Consider the following 22,352-nt stretch of genomic DNA (forward strand, 5'->3'; position numbering starts at 1 on the left):
AACTTTGCAAACAAATCACTTTTGATAATAGCTTATTTTGCCAAAATCAAGCCAAATTTGCTGACAACTATATATTGGGACAGCACAACAAGAAATTTGTTTAATACGGAGTTACATCACCTTTCGCCTTAACAACTGCCTGAACTCTTAAGGTAAGCGCGCATTTGTTCGCACCGGACGCAACGGACGCCTCGAACGAATCGCAATATATTTGTTATCATCGCATATTATATTCGGATTTTCTTCCCGCATTTTCATTTTAGTGCAATCCTCGAAGCGGGCTAGTACTAAAAATCTGTTTTTCACGTTCGCTTCCCAAATTTAAAATGAGTAGTAGTTCTGATGAAGAATTATTTGCAATTGCATGTACATTTGAAGAGGAAGAGCAAAGGAACACGAAAAAAAAAACGAATTTGGGTCCATAATGTAAACATGAAGAGGAAATTGTATGGAGAATTGCATACCTTGTTTGATGACTTGATAAGAGATGAAGCAAAATTTTTCCAATATTTTTGGATGACCTATGAAAAATTTAGAAACGACAATCAAATTCTGCAAGTCGATTCCTGTTTACATCGCGCATTTAATCGAATTTACGAATTACGCCATCCGCACGCATCGTATGTACGGATTTAATTCTTTTCTAATTATTCTGAATGGATTTCCTTGTCTATGATGCGTCCGATACATATGTTTGTGCGTTATCTCATTTAAAATAAGGCAAATAATATTTTTTGTCCGTTCCGTGTGTCCGATACGTCCGTCCGATGCGAATAAATGCGCGCTTACCTTTAATGGCATTGTATTAACCAAAGATTGGCACATATGAGGAGAAGAATTATCCCAAATTTCCTGCGGTTTTGTCCGCAAATCAAAAATTGTTCGTTGAGGGTGGTTTCTTAAATATTGCTTCATTTTATGCCACACAATATCTATAACATTGAGGTCCGGACAACTTGCAGGATGGGATAGAACTTTTATATTATTATTACCGAACCAATTTTTAGTTGATTTTGCTGAATGGCACGATGTTCCATCTTGTTGGAAAATATAGTCTTCGTTTGGAAACAATTCTTGAGCACTAGGCAAAAGTGAGGTCTCAAGTATATGTTGATATTTTTAGGCGTTAACAGTGCCATCTATAAAATTCAATTTGCCCAAACCTCTTGCTGACATGCACCCTAAACCATAATCCCCTTAGGAAATTTAACAATCCTCTTTAAGCAATCTTTATGAAAGGCTTCTGCTTTATTTCGTATTTTTCGTTTTCGATTATCTCCAACGCAAACATCAAATTTAGACTCATCGCTAAATATAACCTTATTCCAATCATTTTGTGTCCACGATAATTTAGATTTTGCCCAATTGTAGCGATTTTTCTTTTGAATTCCTGTCAGTAGCGGTTTTTCTTTGGCCTAAATAAGAATTTGTATCAATAATCTTCAGGTAATTGATTATCAACACAAAATAAAGTTTACCTTGTAAAACCCCAGACAGCATTTATGGATATATTTTCGGCAACATTCTCTTGATATATTTAAACCAGTTACAGTATTCCATTTAACTGTTACTTCGCGAAGAGTACTTCTTCTCGCAGACTTGCAAATTTTTACTAAATTTCGTAAATATCTCTGAGATACAGTTTTTGGCCTTCCCGAACTTTTACCTCTAACGTCTACATTGGCAGATTCGCCCTATTTTTTTTATTATATTAAAGACCGTGGTTTTTGGAAAACTTAAATCATCAGAAATTTTTCGAATTGTTTTTCCCGTACTGTATTGACGAATGATAATTTCGCGTAATTTTTGATTTGTAGCTTTTCCACGGACCATTACTTTGAATTAAATTAGCAAAATTGAAAATTAAAAAAATTAAAATTACTTACAGTAAATCTCACTACTCAAAGTATCGAGTCACTTACAAGCTGTCAATGCTGAAGTAAACAGTTTGCGACATTTGTGACGTTTATAGCAAAGCCGCCTATGATGATATTAATTATTTAAAAATACTTGTCCCAACATTTAGTTTTCAGCAAATTTGTCCTTTTATGAACAAAATCCGCTACTGTAAATATGGATTGATTTACAAATTCATAAAAATATTGTCAAGTTGTTTAGGATATATGGCTATGTTTATATTTAAAAAATTAAACATATATTTTTCAGTCATTTTGAAAAACCAGGGCAATAATTCCAAAATATGACCTTGTTCCAACATATAGTTGTTAGGGCTCGTACATAAGTATTAATTATACTATAAAATTATCATATACGGTGGCAGAAGGTTTTTGTCACTCTTATAACTACAATTATAAATAAAATAACAAACGAAGCGCTTGTGTGAATACATAAATTAAGGTTGATGGGCGGATACTCAAAAGAAAATGTTAAATATACGACACATATACCGGTCTTTCTTCTTTTTGATTTGTAATTCTATATAAAAATATATTTCAAACGTTCCTATATAAACCTTTCAAAGGTATTCCAAATATAAACATCATTTTATCCTCACTGTATCTTGCTATAACCGTTGATTATAATGCAAACACATGCAGGCGTAATAAAATATGCATCATAGTATGGAACAGACTGTTACACCCATTAGTCGGTGTTTGGTGTTAAAAAAAGGAAAATAAAAAAGGTAAAGCTTTAAAACCAGCTCAAAACAGAATTGTGCAATTTTTCGTTATTATTTTTTACAAGTAGGTGAAAAAAGAACACAACTTTTTTAATATCTGGAGGGTTGAAGAAAATTTATTTTAGATTACATGTATTAAACGAAGTTATATTTTTCCGTCCTTTATGTTACTGGAGTATTTATAAAATTACGTTTTTAAGTGCGTAAAATTTTTGATTAAAAAAATACGCTGTATGTACAGGGTGTCCCATTTTGGTTGAAATCATACGGTATCTCGGTTATTAGTAAAGATAGGAGGATGCGGTTTGCACAAACCTGTCCCACTTTTTTGTCAAACGAAACATGCTGTAAACAAAATTTTCATAGCCCTCTTGGTTTCTGAGCTACAGGGTCTTTTCGAAAATTTTGCAATTTGGGACAGCCCCAGTATCTCCGTTATTGTGGATAATATGGAGAAGGTGAAAATTGATTCTTGTAGAACTTTTTAAAATACAGTGGCGTAGTCTATTTTTTTACGGAAAAAATATTTTTGAAAATATGAACTAAAGTTATGTTTTTGCAAATGGAACGCCCTGTATATTTATAAATCATATGATCCGTCTTTCTATGAGCTTCTCAAAAATATATATCACTCTATATTTATTTTCAATATTTAAAATATATAATTTTTTTATTAGTAGGCCGTGATAAATAACATAAAAATCAAAATGGTATTTACTAAAATAGTCATACACACATTAAAATTTTATTTGGCATTGATACATTTTTCTTTTGAACTGTTACCACTAAATCTCTGAATATATCTTTCTTTCTTTATAACGGAATTTATTATAACGGGATGGGTTTGCATATATCTAAAAGCTTGCATTATTAAAGCATTTTCCAGGTGTTCGACATTGTTGTAGTTGCCACGAAATATTTCATATTTTAAAAATCTCCAAAATCAGAAATCGAGAACGGACAAATCCAGGAATCAGGGAAGCCATCATATGGGTCCATTGCATTGATTCCAATTCATTGATTTGAGAAATAATAATTTAACAAAATTCTAATATTTTCAAAGTTGTTAGGGAAAGCCCCTGCAAATCTTGCTGAAAGTATATTTCACGTAAATTAGCTAAAACATATCTAAAAGTTTCGGTACGATTACTTTCAAGATTTACAAATAGCGGTAGAGAGTTTTCCTAATATTTATAGAAAAAATGTATTAGTGGCCCCTAAAGTAAAACAAGAGATAGACAGCAGTATATTGTTAATAATTCTTTATTTTCTAATTATCAATCATGGCCAAAGTCATGACCTACTAATAAATATGATTTTTTAATAAAAACTTCTTAATATTGCAGTAAATAGTGAAAATAAATATAGAGCGATATATATTTTTGCTTATGGCAAACCAAATCATATAATTTATAAATATAGAGGGTGTTCCATTTAAGAAAACATAACTTTAGTTCATATATTCAAAAATATTATTTTCGTAGAATAACAGACTACGCCACTGTATTCTCCGTAAAAAGTTCTACAATAAACAGTTTTTACCTTCTCGATACCTTTCGCAATAACAGAGATACGGGGGGTGTCCCAAATTGCAAAATTTTCAAAAAGACCCTGTAGCTCGGAAACGAAGAGAGCTGTGAAAATTTGGTTTACAGCATCTTTCGTTTGACAAAAAAGTGGGACAGGTATGTGCAAACCGCATCTTTCTATCTTCACTAATAGCGGAGATACCGTATGATTTCAACCAAAATGGGACACCCTGTACATTATTTTCGATATAACATTAACTAAATTATATATAAATTATCTATGGTATAATAAGTCTTATTAATTACAATTATTTTGGACTAAACATTTTTGTAATCTATGTAATAATATATATTGACCCTATTAGAAAAGTGTACACCTATATATTTATTATATTAAAAGTTGTTTACATTTATTTTACCCTTCAAATACCCTATCTCAAATTTACTATCCAACTCGTTAAAGGGCAATGCCGAAGGCGAATAGGGGTTAGGGTACTGAAATATTGAAAAAAAAAATATTGACCTTATCTCAAAAGTTTACACCTCTAACCTTAGTATATTAAAAATGCCAATTTAGGTCTATGTTATTTTGATAAACCTATTTGGTATTTACTGTCAAGTTCCTATAATATACTGACGTATTGTTGTTGAATATACCGTGCTGGCAACTCATACTTTTGGGTCGGTATTTACATGTGTGAAAGTAAATCGCATAGGAATCTTATTAAGTCAGAGCCCAAGAAGCATTTTTTTGTTTTATAAGTGTGTTAGGAAACTTCCCAACACCATATTATACAATTATATTGTAACAACCAACCAAACCAAACCAAACTATTCAAAAATTAAAAAAAATACCGTCCATTTACTTTTAGTGCATAGCAAATTTCAGCAATCGTGTAACTTTTTTATTTGTAGAGTTTTTTTCACATACTGTCTGCGAAGAAAATATAGCAGAAATAAATATTAAGAAAGTTTTTGAAAAAAAACTACAATTAATTATTTCTATTGGATTTCTAGATACCGGTTTTTGATTTCAGAGTTCTAATAGCGCGACCACCGTCGAACACCAATTTTACCAAAAGTGCAAGTGTCACTAATTTGCACTTAAAAATTTACAAGGTATAGGGAAAATTACTACGAATCGTTAATAAACAAATAAAGGACCACGAGACGTAATTAAATGGTGAAGCTGAACGCATGATGTACATATATACATACAGCCGTTACTCGCTGACGAGTATTCGACACCCATAAAGAAGATGGTCACGCAAGGCGTTTTCTTTCATGAGCTTTTCTGTAACTGAAAAGCCCGATACCTGATGTTATCTGCCTACCGCACTCCGGACATTCAAAAATCTCATTGCTTTGTTGCCTCTTTACTTTTTGGTTGTCGCTGTTAACTGAGTTTACAACTCTTCTCCATTGAGTTCTATTGTGAGCTGCTTTTTCCCACTCATTCTGCATGTTAATCCGCTTTAAGTTTTCGTGGAAAATGTCCTTGTACCTTTTCAGTTGTCCACCCGGCCTCCTCTTACCGTCTACAAGCTCACCGTAAAGCAGAGATTTTGGTATGCGGTTTTCTTGCATTCTGCATACGTGACCAGACCACCTTAAGCGGCATTTTGTAACCATGACTTCAATACTCTCGAAGTTAGCTTTTTCAAGGACCGATACGTTTGAGACATAATGGAACCACCGGATTCTTAGGAGTTGTCTAAGGTGTCTCTGTTGCAACTTGTTTAATGCGTTCATGTGTCGGCGGTACGGCACCCAGGTTTCACTCACATATAACATGGTGGGGATTATAATTGCTCGGTACACTGCAAGTTTTGCTTTTGTACCCAAGTTATGATTGTAGAAAACCCTATCTTTTAATTTCCAGAATGCTCTTGAGACGCTACTAATCCTGTGCTGAATTTCAGAGGCAATATTGGCCTTTTCCGAGATCAAACTGCAAAGGTAATTGAATTCCGCCACATATTCCAATAGTTCTTCTCCGATTTTTATAGCATTGTTGTGATCTTCCGGGGGAGTGCACATGATTTCAGTTTTGTCGACGTTTAGCTTAAGGCCCAAAGCCTCGTATGCCCAGGTATACCTATGTGTTCAAGATTTCTTTTAATTGTTGTACCGTGTTTGCAACTAGAGCGCAGTCGTCAGCGTATTGAAGTTCTGTGATGAATTTTATACGTGTATTTGCCCTGAGTCTTTTTATGTTGAACAGACCGCCGTCGTATCTGTACACCCTTCCCTAGAAGTACTGATAGATACTGATTGGGTCGACCGGTCGACCGCGACGAATCTGCTATATCTCCTTCCACGTCTCTTAGCAATGTGCACAGTTTCTCGGTTTAATTCATACGTTTGGCAACGTTTTTACTGTTCTTTCTTTGTTCAGTACATTATAAACGCATTGAACTCTTCTTACATACGGAAATCTCGACCCAAAACTAACCTTTATCAGCCCTTAGTATCTTTAAGAAATATTTATTCAAAAGAATTTCTACACTAAGAGTATTACAATACAAAATATTAGTTTTATTCCGGAATTAATTGCACCTTTTACTACCACATTCTTAATACAAAATTCTGCAGTTACCATAACAATACCCGATACCGATATTTATTTCATTTCACTAGTATAGATACAGAACTGAAATACAACAGACTGTTTATATGGAATTAGACCCGAATAGCAGCAAAGCACGCTTTATTTAGTACATTGTTGAAATTTTAACTACATTTATCAAAATTAAGCATTTACGATGACTTAATTCGTATATTTTTTAATTAGTCCAGAATGCGGAAAGCTGAAATGAATGTGAAAATTTGTTACAGCTTTTTATTATTATTTTTTTGTTTTGTTTCATTTCTGAAATTCTATTTTTTATTTATTGCCTGCAAGAGATAAATTTGTAGAATAATTTTGAAATAAAACATTATTGTGAGGTAACGCAATATTGGAAATGGCTCATATATCTTGTAGGATTGTATTTGAAGTATGTATATATTTTTATTGTAGCTTCAATGCAACACTTTTCCTGATATTGGCACCGAATTGACAAGATATCACTCCAGGAGAAACGAAAAATGGAAGAAGACGAAGAAGAAACCACCATAGACCTTCCGTCCGATAACAATCTAAGAAAAACTTCGTCCACCGTCACCCTAACTCAACAAAATCTTTCCCGAACCACTTCAACATCAACATTAGTTGCTGAATCACTTAGCGCGTCAGACCAACAATCTCCACCTATTGACACCGACGATGAACCCTCCACTCAAACCATTATAGCAGAGCAATGCATCAAAACAGCAACGTTCAAACAAGTCACCAAGCAAACAGCAGCTGTTACCACTTCTGTAGTGCCTCAATGTCAAATCGTTACACAACAGGCCAGCGGGGACTCTATGGAATCTGAGTCTGAAAGTGTATCGCTCAAAGCTAGCCCAAAGTACTCTTTGTTAAATACGCCGCATTCTAGTTCGAGCCAAGAAGACTATGAGCCTGTCAAAGGTCAGTTTTTGACGGCCGGTAGACGTACTGAAACAGCTAGAAGTATGGAGAGCTTGAAAACATCAACACGAAGCTTTTTGAGTACTAGTGAAAGAGATATGAGGAAGGTGTTTTCCGAATCAACGGAAGCTAAAAGTCTCGAGAGTTTTGATCGGGAAATGATTTTAAAACGGCATGCCGTAAGTGGCGAAGGTGCTATGTTGTCATTGAGTACTTCAGCTGAAATAAGTGCAGAGAAAAAAAGAGGTTTATGGTAAAAAAAAAGATTTTTTTTTATTAAAATACGATTAATAACAAAAGTTTTTACAGGTCTGGCAAAATGCGAGTCCCTCAACATTTAAGTTTGCCACCTCCAGCGGGGTATTTGAGTTTGAGTCCCGGAGAAAGAAAACTCACCATTCTTTCACCGCACTCACCTCACAGAGCTCCGGAGTTTATGAGTTTGACGCAAGCAACTTTAAAAACGAGAAGAAAGAAAGCAACTATATTGCCTAGGTTAGTGCTACCACGAAGTGATTCAGATATCAGCGAAGTGTTTTCAGAGCAAGGATTAGAGTAAGTTATAATATATTCTCACATTCTATACAGGCTGTCCAAAATTGTGTTTACTAAACTTTAAAAATTAAGTAAAAGTTTAATTTACACAAACTGGGACAGGCTGTATTAACTAGTGAGTAAAAATATACAATTTGTTAATTATATTTACTACTACCAGGGATCTCTCGGAGGAAAGCGCTTTCGAAGGAAAATTTGGCCGGAGATTTTTAAGGTTAATATTTTTTGCTACTTTACTGGGTGACTGTTTCAGTTTAGAGAGACATTGTTGCTTTAATACACCAATGCACACTTTGTCGCCTTATCCATTAAACCTTGACGTTTTTTGGGTTACCCAGAGCACAAAATACAGTTGACTTAAGGGACTACCCCGTGTATACCTTGCTTTTATGTCATAACAAGAGCTTATTTGCATGAAAAGTTGCAGCTTATGTGTACTACAGATTTAGTCAATCAGATAGGATTGCACACCTTGTATATATTATATATTTTTGTATACGATATATTTTATATAGATATGAACCTTACTTGTAAATATACTGTGTGATCCAGTAAAACGTCACAATAGGCAAATTACATTCGATATTATGGAGCTTTATTACCTCTATATCTAAAGCCCTCTTCGAGTGACAGAGACAGTTGATTTTGTATTATTTGATATTCTTGCTATACATTTAAACAATATACAGGGTGTTCCAGGCTGAGCGTGCATTAAAAGTTTCTAGAGAACCGCAATATCTAGATCGGAGGTTTTTTGTACATCATTGTTTTACAACGAGATCTATCGATTAAAATATTTTCATTATATGGCGGCACTTCCGGAAATACCGGAAGTTGACAGCAACTTTCTTATTTTAAATGGGTGCCCCCATTTTTTATTACATACTTAGAGTCTCTGTAAAATTCTATGAATATTGATATTAAACACTCTATGTCTAACATTAACCGTTTTTAAGAAAAAAAAAATTTAAAATTTTTGGATGAAAAAAACTACCTGTCAAAATTTTTTTTTAGCCTAAAAGTCAAATTTAGTGATTACCACAGCCACTATGACATAAAAAGAAGACATGTGGCTATCTATTTCAAAAATTAAATTGTTCAAATGTCATATAATAATGGCGCTAGCTATCATGGAGTTGACTGATTAAAAAATTATCATAAATCATTTTTTTCAAAGGGAAACCCACTTTTTTATTTCACTAATGGGACGGTTTTTCAATTCGTTATTTTTTAACTATACATGTTCCTATACTTAAAATAAATCGTTTTTAAGTTATTTAAGATTGAGTTTGAAAACGTATATTTTTCTTGATTTTATCTAGCTTGCTTTGACATTAAGTGTCAAACGGTCAGACAATTTATTTCCATCTGTCAGAAAACGAATTATTTGAATTTGTTATTGTATGAATGCCTGCCCTAACAGTTTAAAAAGTGTATTTATAAAATTATATCTCGTATTTTCGCTCTCGATATCTAATAGTTGATATTATTAATAATATTCCGTATCATCGAAAAAAAAACCAACGCAAAGTTGGCTGATGCTCGAAAATGATGCTGCTTTTTGAACAAAGCGCCACAATATGACATGGCCAAACTGGTTAAAATCAAGAAAAATATACGCTTTAAAACTAAATCTTAAATAAATCAAAAACGATTTATTTTAGGTATAGGAACATGTATAGTTAAAAAGTAACTAATTAGCCTTTTCACTAGTGAAATAAAAAAAGTGTGTTTCCATTTGAAAAAAAATATTTATGATAATTTTTTAATCGCTCAATTCTATGACAGCTGCGGCCATTATTATATGATATTAGAACAATTTAATTTTTGAAATAGATAACCATATGTTTTCTCTTTATGTCTTTAGGCTATTTCTGACAGGCAGTTTTTTTCGTTCAAAAATTTTAAATATTTTTTTCTCAAAAACGGTTAATCTTCGATATAGAGTATTTAATATCAAAATTCATAAAATTTTACAGAGAATTTAAGTACATAACAAAAAATGGGGGCACCCATTTAAAATAAGAAAGTTGTTGTCAACTTCCGGTATTTCCGGAAATGCCGCCATATTGACAATATTTTTAATCGGTATATCTCGTTGTGAAACTATGATGTGCAAAAAATCTCCGAGCTAGATGTTGTAATTCTCTAGAAACTTCTAATGCACGCTCAGCCTGGGACACCCTGTATAAAATATAAAAATTACAATGAAATAAAAAGAAAAAAAATCTTGTCTCTGAAAAACAAGAGACAAGATTTTAAACAAATTGTATCTAAAACATATTGTTTTATTATTAAAATAATTTAAAAAAATGTTAAAGCCTCTTTAGATAACTAAGGACAGAGAATGGCATTTAAAAATCTAAAATAAAATGTAAATATTAATATAACAAAAATTGATCTGAAATTTTATGTATATGGCTACTGTACTGTAAGATATTTTCATTCTGTTGCACTGCATTACATACATTGCCAAGCTGACATAAGGTGTATAGGAAATAAATCGTAATAGCTTTATCCATAAACTATAGCGGAATTACATTTGCCAATTTGTCAGTGTGCGGCCATTGATCAGGCTTAATGGTGCCAATACCCGTTGCTTAACTGTGATAAAGAGTGTTATTTGAAGTTTAATACGGATCTATCGGTTTGAAGAAATAAAACTTTTCAGTACTTATCTCTTTAACAAGGCTGACTAACATGTTCACTTCAGAGATAGATACGTGCAAAGCTTGCAATAAATCAACCCATTTGCTTTTAATTTTTTTTTAGTTTTAGAACAATGTAACCTTTTGGTCTGTTTTAATTAAAATACGAGTATATATTTGTTCCAATTAATGAAATATATACAGGATGTGCCTTAAAATAAGTGCACATATTTTTAGGATGAGTTTTCGGATGAGATCTCTATGAGCTTTTTGGGAAAAAGGAATTGTGAAAATTTTGTATTTTTAGAAAAAAAATTCAGTTAAAAAACATAATGTCTTGATAATATGGAAAAATAGATATTCGATTTATTGTACCGTGCTTTCATTGTAATTTGTCCCACTTTTAAAAGACTGTAAAATATTTATTTTTGAGTTAAAAGTTCGAGTGAAAAAAGAAATTGTAGTGTTTTTCCTTAAGTTTTCTGCCGTTGAGTTAAAAATTGTATAAATTGTCAAATGTCAAAATTATTTGCATAACTTACTTTTTTTTAAATGGTACACCCTATATATCATTAAATATTTAAAACGACTTTTTTTCTGATTACGAAAATATGCCACACTTGCCCTTTCTTTTCATTAGTTCAGCAGAAATTCGTATAAATATGATTAAAATTATAATTTTTCAACATCAAGATAACCTTCGTTTATTATTTTACTTCCAAAAATTGTCATGGTGTTAGTTGAGTTAGTGAGTTATATTATGATATAGAAAATTTTCTGGTTTGTAAACTCAGAACATTTTAGTAAATTACTCAAATCTAGGAGCAACAAATTTATTAAAACACAAAACGAAAAAAGAAAAGAAAGAAAGGGCAAGTGTGGCATATTATTTTCGTAATCAGAAATAAAACGTATTTTTAAATATTTAATGATATATAGGGTGTAGAAACAAAAACAAACAAATAAACAACGCTTTATTGTACAAAAAGCCAAAACAGCTTCATCGACAAAGCACTCATAAACAACAAAATCACAAAAAAATACAAACAACAAAAAATACACAATACAAATAATACAATTAAAAAAAAATTAAGTCTTTAAAATTACAAAAAGAATATACATGGACAATTTTAGAACAGTACGCAGTAAATAGATATAATTTTAGAGTTATAAAATATTAAATACTTGACCTTTAACCAGAGTGAGTTGATCAAAATTTTAAAATTCAAAATTGTCCATAATTAAACATCAACAAAAAAGTCGTTTACCGCATATAGGGCTCTCTCCAGTAAGTATGATTTTAGAGCTAGTACCATTTAAAAAAAAGTAAGTTATGTCAATAATTTTGACATTTGACAATTTATACAATTTTTAACTCAACGGCAGAAAACTTAAGGAAAAACACTACAATTTATTTTTTCACTCGAACTTTTAACTCAAAAAAGAAATATTTTACAGCCTTTTAAAAGTGGGACAAATTAAAATGAAAGCACTGTACAAGAAAGAAAACCCAGAATAAAACCAACGTTTCTGAAAATTTAAGCAATTTTTTTTTATTCTCAAAGTAAAACACAGATATTTTTTGGACTTATGTAAGACTCACTCTATATAATGAATATCCTAGACTATTTGTGGATAGAAGTTTTGGTTAGTGATTATACTACATCTTCGAACACAATGTTAAACTGGCTTACATGAGGAACGGCTTACATGAACTGTAAATAACTTAAAATACAGGGTAATAAGCTCGAGACGCCACAATTACTTGTCAACGGAGATGTCGTCAGTCATCATACAGCTCATATAGGTATGCTAAATTTATGACCGCAAGAAATGAATAAAATAATGCATAATGATAACAAAAAGAGGGAAGAACTTCTTTTGTTAGCACTTAGACAATACAATCGTTACAGGATATAGCCAGAATCTGAAACTCATTCTCTGAAACTTTTCAACTTTCCTATTGTGCATAGAAAACTTTAGATGAAAGTTCTATTAATTAAACTGGCTTTATATTTATTTTTTTCTGAAAAGAAAAGGAAATTTTTGATGCATTTATTAATATTTTATAATAGTTTATATTTTATATTGGTTTAAGTAACAATCTGTAATGCTACTGACTTTTTAAATCATATTTATCTACTGTCTGTCCAACGAGATAATGTTTGACAGTGACAATCATATTTTTTTAATACTCTTTTTACATTCCCAGTTATAAAAATTAAACAACCACTTTGCTGGAAAGTTAAAATCAAACTTGTTAAGAACATAAGAACGAGAGAAGTTACTTTATACTAGTTCGTTATTTGTTCGATCTGTCTTTATCTAGTTTCGTACATTCGAACACATACACGAGGGGCAAAAAAACGTATTTTATCGTCATTCGTGTATGTGATTACTTATTGATTTTGCATCAGCTGAATTCCGGTCCTTGCCGTGCGGTCGACACCATCGGAATAGAATGTTTTGTGCCCCCCGTGTCCCATTACAGACTCAATGAGCTCGAATTATTGCATCAGTCTTGTGTACAAATAGATCGATTCAAGGAGAAACATAGAATAATTACCAAGCGTGCATCATAGTTTGATAAATTATGCGGTGATTATATATCTGTACGGTTTCTAATTCTCTCATATTTCTATGTATTGAAATTGTATTTTTATTGGATAATAATAATAAAATTGTAAACAATGTTTATACACTATACAGGGTGCTACAATTTGTAAATCTAAAAATACTATCAGATAGTCTTAATAAAGTGGCTATGAGAATGTGCAATTAATTTTTTGATTTTATAAAAAGTAACGACAGGAAAAAATAAAATGTATTTTCAGGAAAATCCGTTTTTTTTTCAAAAAAATTCAGCTATCCTTGAAATTTTTAAAACTTTTTTGATAGCATCTTAGTGAATATCCCGAGACGCAACTTTGCCCTAATTTAACTATCTTCGTATCTATTACGGTTTCCGAGATATCAATGCGCACACCTCGAATTTCTAGCACCCTGTATACTAGGATGAGTAAAAAAAATCAACTATTTTTTTTACTTTATACTCTGAAGAAAAGGTTGCAGACACCTCAAAAAATCTCTCTCCAAGTATGAGCTCTTGATTTTAATAGGAAGGTCCTCCGCCTTTCAGTTTTCTGGTTTTTCCTTATTATTAGAAAGAAAAATTCATATCTCAGTATTTACTATTTGGAAAAAATATCTCGTCTCATATATTTAGGAAATTGAAGTCTCTACAAAAAAGGTATCTTACAATTTTTTTGTAAACCTCACAGTTCAAAAGTTATTAAAAGTTGAAATTTGATTACTTTAAGGCAGTTTTCTTTTTTCTTATGCATTTTGTAACTCGTAACGTTTTGTAGGAAATTCACTGCTCTGCAAAAATGGTTTCTTATGATTAATCGATTAAAATAACCGTTTATTTTTGTGAATGATCATAAATTTTTAAGTATACAACTTCATTCGGATCCTCTAAATTAGTGGTTTCAATTACACTGTTTACCAGTATTAATTATTGTCTCTGATTATATTTATGATTATTTCTTTGTCTCTGATTATATTTATGATTATACAGGGTGATCCGAACTGTATTCCGGAAACTTCGGTAGCATATTCTGCAGATGAAAATAAGTAAACAAGTTAATAATCGTATAAATATATGTCTTAAAATGCTTAGTTTCGGAGATACAGGGTGTAGAAGTTTCATTTTTATTTCAATTTTTTTCCAAATAATTGATGAAGTAACGTCAATATTTGGCTGAAAATTGGTGTCTGGGAGTTTTTTGACATGATAAATTTGATTTTGATGTCAATATGACTCCTACTAGTAGAGGGCGCCACCTACATATTTTTTAACTGGTTTGAAGACTAATAACTTTTCGTCCGTACCTGTATAAAACTACTGAGTAAAAAAATATACATTTACGACGTTTTTTACGTGAAAAAGGTCTCTTGTTAAAAATCGCTACAAGTAATGGTTTTCGAGATATTTGAAATCGAAATTATCAATACCTGTCATCACTGACATACATTAAACATGTTGACTAAATAGTTATTAGACTGAAATCATAAATTTGAAATGTTTTTGTACCAAAAGTTTAACAGAAACGGTTTTATTATCATTTTGTGGCAGAAAAATTTATGATTAATTTAAAAAAATAAATATTTCCCAAATTTATTATTTCAGTGAAATAACTATCAACTCAACGTGTATATTTTTCGTCAATAATGACATGTATTGACTATTTCCATTCTAAATATCTTAAGAACGGTTGCTCGTAGCGATTTTTACAAAGAGATATTTTTTACTTAAAAAGTCACAGAGATGTATATTTTTTCACTCGTTAGTTTTATACAGGTACGTACAAAAAGTTATTACGCTTCAAAACAGTTAAAACACATGTAGGTGGCGCCCTCTACTAGTAGGAGTCATATTGATATCAAAATCAAATTTCTAATGTCAAAAAACTCCCAGACACCAATTTTCATCCAAATATTGACGTTACTTCAGAAATTATTTAAAAAAAAATGGAAATAAAAATGAAACTTCTACACCCTGTATCTCTGAAACTAAGCATTTTAGGACATACATTTATACGAACCTTTTTACTTATTTTTACCTGCAAAATATGCTGCCGAAGTTTCCGGAATACAATTCGGACCACTCTGTATATTTGATCTTCTGTTAATATTATTTTATCAAGTAACTGCTGGAATTTAATATAGGTTAGTACTATATAAACTAAACGACTGAATATATTTAATATGTCAAGATGTTTACGTCTGGTTTTATTTATAGCAGTGTTGCGCTTAGATTGATTATTAGTTCCTTTCTTTCTAGAACACCGACATATTAAGTATAACAAGGCTATAACTTTGCTACTACTTCTGGGGCAGATATAAAATATTATATTAGATTTATATAATATGAATGCGATATTTGAATACACTGTCTTGTCTGAACATTTTAATTGAATTATAATATATCTTTTTGTAATACTATTTTATTTTCTTTTATAGGTAAGTCAAACAGCAAGCGGTGTTCGTAAGTATGAGCCATTAGCTTATTGGGGAATTTAATTTAGCTTAAAATAAACAAACTTGAATTTAAGTAAGTTTCAATGAAAAAAAGCATGCTAATTGATATTTAATATTCGTTATTACTCACTTTATATGTAGAGTACATGTATCATTTTAAATTATAATATAAACAAATATTCTAGAATATATTTCACAATTTTATTTAAATATATGTTCTATGACTATATTTTCCTCTATTTTACGTTTGTCTAGAGTTATGAATTTTTGAAAACCTATATATAAATATTCATACCTAGTTTATTTTGGAAATAGATGGCATTTCAAGTCATAGTACAATATATCTTCCGACAACACGGTTTAGATTGTTGTCGTTGATAAAACACGCTGCCATCTTTTAAAGGTGTCACATTATACCTTTGCTAGCATTGTTATCGTTCTGGAGTATCTCTGGGCTTAAAAGATAAAATCTAAAATATCTTCCGAGCCATTGCATTGTTAAAATGTGAAATACTAGATTTTACGTTACGACGACAATGTTGATAGTATTCACTGACATTTGCAAAATTAGCAGTCTATTTTTATAAATACATGAAATAACTCTAATTAAGCATTTAAATGTATAATTTTTAATTGATATTTTTTTAAAACTTTTTTTGAATTCATAAAATTCTCCACAAAATAAGTAACATAATACAAAACTTCTAATGTAATACACATGTGATAAGGGTTCAACATGTACATTAATTATTCCCCACCAAATTGAGACCCTAAATTTTATGGTTTTCAGACTAATTACTTTATGTGATAACTTACTTTGTATTACAGTAATAACATATATGCTGTATTAAATAAAATTCGTAAGATTGATGGCGTATCTTTTTTCATGATCTATTAATTCTACATAATACTAGTTATAAATTATATTCATAAGGCTTCTATTATCACAAGATATATTTGCAGTAGACTGAAGTTATCTACACCTAATAATTAATATAATTTTACAAATATTCCCCTTGCTATTTTTTTCATTCACAATTAAGTTGTTTTATATCACAGTTTATTAGAATATTAATATTATAGATAAGCGTCTAGGGCTCATTTGTATAGTTGTTATGACAGAGGTAATATTATATTGTGAAATATTGAAGCTTTACTTGTAATATGTACAAAATTTTCGAAATATTTATACCGGGTGCATCTCAAAAGTGGCTCACCCCTATAACTTTTTTATTTTCTTCAGATAAAAAAACGATATTTGGTATGTTAATACATGACATTAATTAGTATTGATCGAAATTCAATTCTTTTCGGCCACTTCCTCTTTTACCGGAAATGACTACAACATTTTATTTTTAAATAGCACCCTCCGTATTTTTTTTACTTTATTCGATAGAAAGTCACACTCTGAATAGAACGACATATCATAATATGTCAACTTTTAACATTTTCGCTTAAAACACAATTGTATTTTAAATTTCAATCAAGTGTCATGGTTGGATTAAAAACACTATTTTTTACTCAAGAAGCCTTGGAAAAATCGATTTGATCGTCTAATGTTTTTAGTGTCTCGTCCTGGCGGGTTAAAAGATGTCCAAATCGTATTTTTAATCATATCTTAATTTTTTCAAATGGAGCGAGGGTGGCTCATTAACATATTTGGAAAAATTATTTTTTTATGAATAATTTGGTACCACACACTTGGTATTTCGAGTAAAATTGTCGTTATGAATCGCATGTTGCAATTTTAAATAATCCATATTCGAAAATTTCATACGTTGACATATGATATGTCATTCTATTCAGTGTGTCATTTTCTATCGAATAAAGTAACAAAATACCGAGGGTGCAGTATAAGAATCAAAAGTTGTACTCACCTCCGGTGAAACAGTAACCGAAAACAATTGAATACGTCAATCAATCCTAATTTATGTCATACACTAACGTACCAAATGATTTGAGACGCACCCGGTATATTAAAGGTTAAGTTTTTATATAACAAGTTCAATTAATTATTTATTGAAAATTATGGTTACACAAAATACAATACAAATTTATTTCGTACAATAAAACAGTGAGTGTATTTTTTATTTTTCCTATAATTTTCAACACTAATTTTCAGAATTAAAGAAATATACTTAGTTTTAGAGAAAAAAAATGTGTGTGTGTGTGTGTGTGGGCTATTTATAAAAACTATTTGTTATGGACAATATATTCGACGGAATATTACCTCCCGTAAGCATATGCTTTTAGAACACATCAATCACAATAAAAACTCTTGAATTTAATACCAAATTTCGACCTCAATTAACCGAACAATAAGCACTTGTCCAATATATCGAGGGCGTCAGTTCTCTTAGTCTTTGTGACTCAATACTTGTTACCTGGGTCACTTCAAAGCAAACGCGTTCAGTCGACTTTGAGGGTGACACTGTTTTGTGGGTGTTAATTTTAGACTCCTGGGGTGCAACATCAAAGCAGGATGTTTGCGTTTGCGGTGGCGTGCACATGTTCGTTCTTAACAATATTGGTGTTGTCCTCTATTTTTTAATTTAGAAATGTATATCTGTGCTTGAAAAAACCGAGAGCTAGAAACAAAATCAAGAAGGAAAATGTTGTTAAAATCTCTTAAAGTTGAATGATTGATTGAAAAAAATACTAGTCCTAGCTATTTTAGTAGCATAAGACATTTATTTCATTATAATTTTATAGATTTTAATTTTAAAGTTATCAAAGTTATAAGGTTTATGAAAGATGAATTCTTTTGAACAATTCTACCTACTGAAAAAAAATAAGCTCTATTTATACATGTATGTACAAGATACACAAATTTTAATTAAGATTATTTGATGTTTATTTATATTTGAATACAGGGTGTCCTAATATTCCGTGGACATAGACGTAAATTACTTCATTGGATACAAGTGCTTCTTTTGTCCGCTGGGGGGCATCAAACTTAAAAAAACATATTTTTTCCGAAATTTTAAGAACCGTTTTTCCGATTTCAATGAGATTTTGGGTGTCTATGTTTTGCCAAGAGCTTTAACATTTGACTTTCACAAAAATCAAGAAACAGTACGGGAAGGGTGAAAACTACACTCAATCCTACATACATTTTAGTGTAAATATTTTTCAAGCTCACCGATGACAGATTTTCTTTTCGTAAAATGGTCCCTTTAGTATTTACTTCATTATTTTTCTCGTGTAAAAAAAACGCGATATTTTTCCAAAGCTTGTGCAATATTCCGTGGACATACAAAACTACGTATATTTTTTGAATTAAAATAAGTTAATTGCACATAATTCACCTTTATACAAAAGTGCTTCGTTTGTCCGTTCCGCATCAGTCAAAAATAAACCCTAACTAATTAATTAATTTTAAATTTATTATTTTTTTTGAGCTTTCTTTACGCTAACATAAAATTGACATCAAATTCCGTATTTTTGCCAATTAGATTGTTAGAGCACAATAGATTTTATGCGCCTCCATAGCTTGATGTGATAAAAAAACATTTTTTGGAAGTTAGCTTTGGAAAAATAATGTTTTTCCCAAAAAGTATGCCCGGTGGGTTTTTTTTACAAGAGACAAAAATGTAGTAAATACTAGAAGGGTCATTGTACGAAAAAAAAAATCACAGTCTTTTACAAAGATGCAACCGGGGGGGCATTGAAAATGATGAATAAAAATGTAAAAATATGATTAGTGTTAATATGAGTGTATTACACACATATGTTTAAATAACGAACTTAACGAAAAACAACAGATTTAAAGATTCACTGAAAAAGTAGTAATGTTAAAATTAAATAAAACATTATCAATAATAATTATGCGATAGCACCTATCCGTAAAACAAGCAAGCAAAAAAAACCTCGAAAAAAACAAAATAACATGCAAAACATCAGGTTAACATGATGACAGATCGTGATCAATGACAGATAAAGAATTCTTACGGAAAGTTACACTTTACGATATAATGTTTTAACTGTTAAAGGCAAACCCCATTTAAACACAAAACTTTTTAATACCTACTACTGAAATATACCTACTTTTTAATACCTACTACTTTTTAATACCTACTACTAAAAGACTTTTTTTTAAATTACTAAATTCTTAGCCACGCTTCTGTTTTTCTTGGCTGTTGTGCGTCACGTCACAGATTAACAGGCCCACGTTTGCACCACAAGGCGATGCTGCAGACCACTAGGTAGACCGGTCGTAGAAATTTATGTTATACAACTTGTAGTCAATCTACACAAATATTATCAAAAACTTTTTTTCTTTTAAAATGTGTTCAGGTTTTGTAAAAAGTATAAGTCAAAATCGCAAAACTTAAATTTGATATGAGTTTCTTAGTTTTTAACTAATATAGTGGCAAATTACAAAAATTCCTTTTCAATGAAAATTAATGAGTTAAATAAAATATTAATAATTAATACATTAAGTAATAAGCACATTAAGTAATAAAGCACTTTGTGCCCTCTTATATCGTAAGAGTTTACGAAATATACTCCTGGTTATACCCCTTACAGAAAACAGTGTAAGGGGTGTAAATAAATTGTATAATCACTGTTTTTTATAATAAAAACTATAAAACATTTCTTATTTGTGAGATTAAAAAAACAAAACAATGCATTGGTTAAAATAAGTACATTCAATACATATGTATGTGTTATAACATAATATATAGCCATTACTATTATACTATTATTATTAAAATAATATGTGTGTAACATATTTCTTTAACGAATTAACCTGTAACAGACATTTATATGCCTAGTATATTTTTGTTTAACAAACCAATCAGGAAAAATCCAAAACCAATACCGTTATAGGAGGTATAAGATGATTAAACTTATATAATGACAACTACTTATCGGATAACAAATTAATTACTACTGTCAGCTAGTTCAGCTACTGTCTAGGTAGAATATACCTAGAGTACCTACACCTACCTATGATGTAGGTAAATTAAAGTTTATTTTGACGTTACCTCTCACTTCGGAGTCACAAGCTGAATTTTTCAGGGATGGAAGTACAGTACATGATATGGGGACCCTTATTCCGAAAGTAGTACAAAATTAGACCGGGTAAAAGGGCACTATCATCAAAAATCGATATATTAATACCATCGTATAGAGAAAACAAATACTTATTTTTTGATCCAGTACACAATAAAGTCTTCGTAGGGAGTATTTTTTTATAATTATTTACAAAAAAACATTTCCATTAGCGCTTATGACCAAAAAAAACTTTAAACATTAATAATCATTTCAATCATGCGAAAATTTGCTTTAAAAATAGATTTTTTTTAATATAACTTTCATTTAACGAAAACGAAGGCCTAAATGAAAAAAAGAAACAATTTAAAAGTTTCGCTTATGTCTTGACAAGGTATCAAAGCAAAAACGCCATATTTTTGCTTTTAAACTAATAAAGATATATCAATAAACAATTAGGGATGTAATGGTTTTTGCGCGCGCTGGCCGACTGCCGCCGCTGCGCCGAGATTTCCTATACCCTTGTATATATGACGTCATGGTGTGGCAAATGTAGCATTTTAATTCGATTTGGGCTCCCTTATATAGGATAACAGAAACATTTTCAATGTTAAAATCGATTTTGGAAATATTTATTTCCAAAATACTTTTTCTTGATTTTTGTGAGAGTCAAATTTTAAAGCACTTAGCAAAACACAGATACAAATCTAGTTCAAATTTCGATTTATATGAGACTTCGCAGGATAACGGTTCTTAAAATATCTGAAAAAATGTGTTTATTTTTTAAGTTTGATGCCCTCTAACGGACAAATGAAGCACTTTATAGGGATAAATACACGTATAGAGATAAATAATTGTGTCCATTGAACTTATTTTCATTCAAAAAATACGTAATAGTTCTATATCTTCGGAATATTCGGACACGCTGTATATCAAAACAAATTTGAAATACAGACTTGAATTTGCGGTATTTTTTTTGTATGTGTGTGTATAGAATTTAATGTTCAATGTATACTAAAATTGATAGTAACAATAATAAGTCAATGCACAAAACCAAGCAGAAATTGTAGTTTATTTTTGAATATTAAAAGACCTCCGGGTTGTATTATTTACTAAATATAAATTTAACGGACCCGAAGTACATCAAATTAAAACGGAAGCTCATTAAAACACAGCGATAAAAATGTTAAAATCGAAAATTAAAATGAATACTGAATAAAAAGTTGGACATTTAAAATAAACAAATCCGATTTTTAATTAAAAATTATGGTGTATATTATCACTTTCCTGTGATGGAATTATTTCATTAATATTTAGCGTGCTTAACAAATTTAAAACAATTTTAAACTGTTTTGTTTGTCCAAGCTAAGCTTAATATAAGCTTCGTAACAAAATAGTAAATAAAAATACTTCTAAACAAC

At 30.7% G+C, this 22,352-nt stretch overlaps 1 protein-coding gene across 6 annotated transcripts in view; it reads left to right on the forward strand.

Annotated features, from left to right (window-relative positions):
• The window catches only part of LOC115878260 (cAMP-specific 3',5'-cyclic phosphodiesterase), a 743,109-nt gene that overhangs the window by 232,943 nt on the left and 487,814 nt on the right, over positions 1-22,352 (forward strand). For 2 of the 6 annotated variants that reach the window (XM_030894682.1, XM_030894683.1), the window contains exons 2-4: positions 7,193-7,940; positions 7,997-8,242; positions 8,403-8,456. The exons of 2 other annotated variants lie outside the window; for them this stretch is intronic. In XM_030894682.1, the coding sequence (XP_030750542.1) occupies positions 7,261-7,940; positions 7,997-8,242; positions 8,403-8,456 (980 nt within the window). In that variant the 5' untranslated portion in view covers positions 7,193-7,260. The remainder of the gene's footprint in view (positions 1-7,192; positions 7,941-7,996; positions 8,243-8,402; positions 8,457-22,352) is intronic. 2 more of the 6 variants (XM_030894684.1, XM_030894685.1) reach the window with 2 other exon arrangements.

This window comes from Sitophilus oryzae, unplaced genomic scaffold, assembly GCF_002938485.1.
Source record: "Sitophilus oryzae breed Bouriz unplaced genomic scaffold, Soryzae_2.0 scaffold_1507_pilon_pilon, whole genome shotgun sequence".
Taxonomy (NCBI): domain Eukaryota; kingdom Metazoa; phylum Arthropoda; class Insecta; order Coleoptera; family Curculionidae; genus Sitophilus; species Sitophilus oryzae.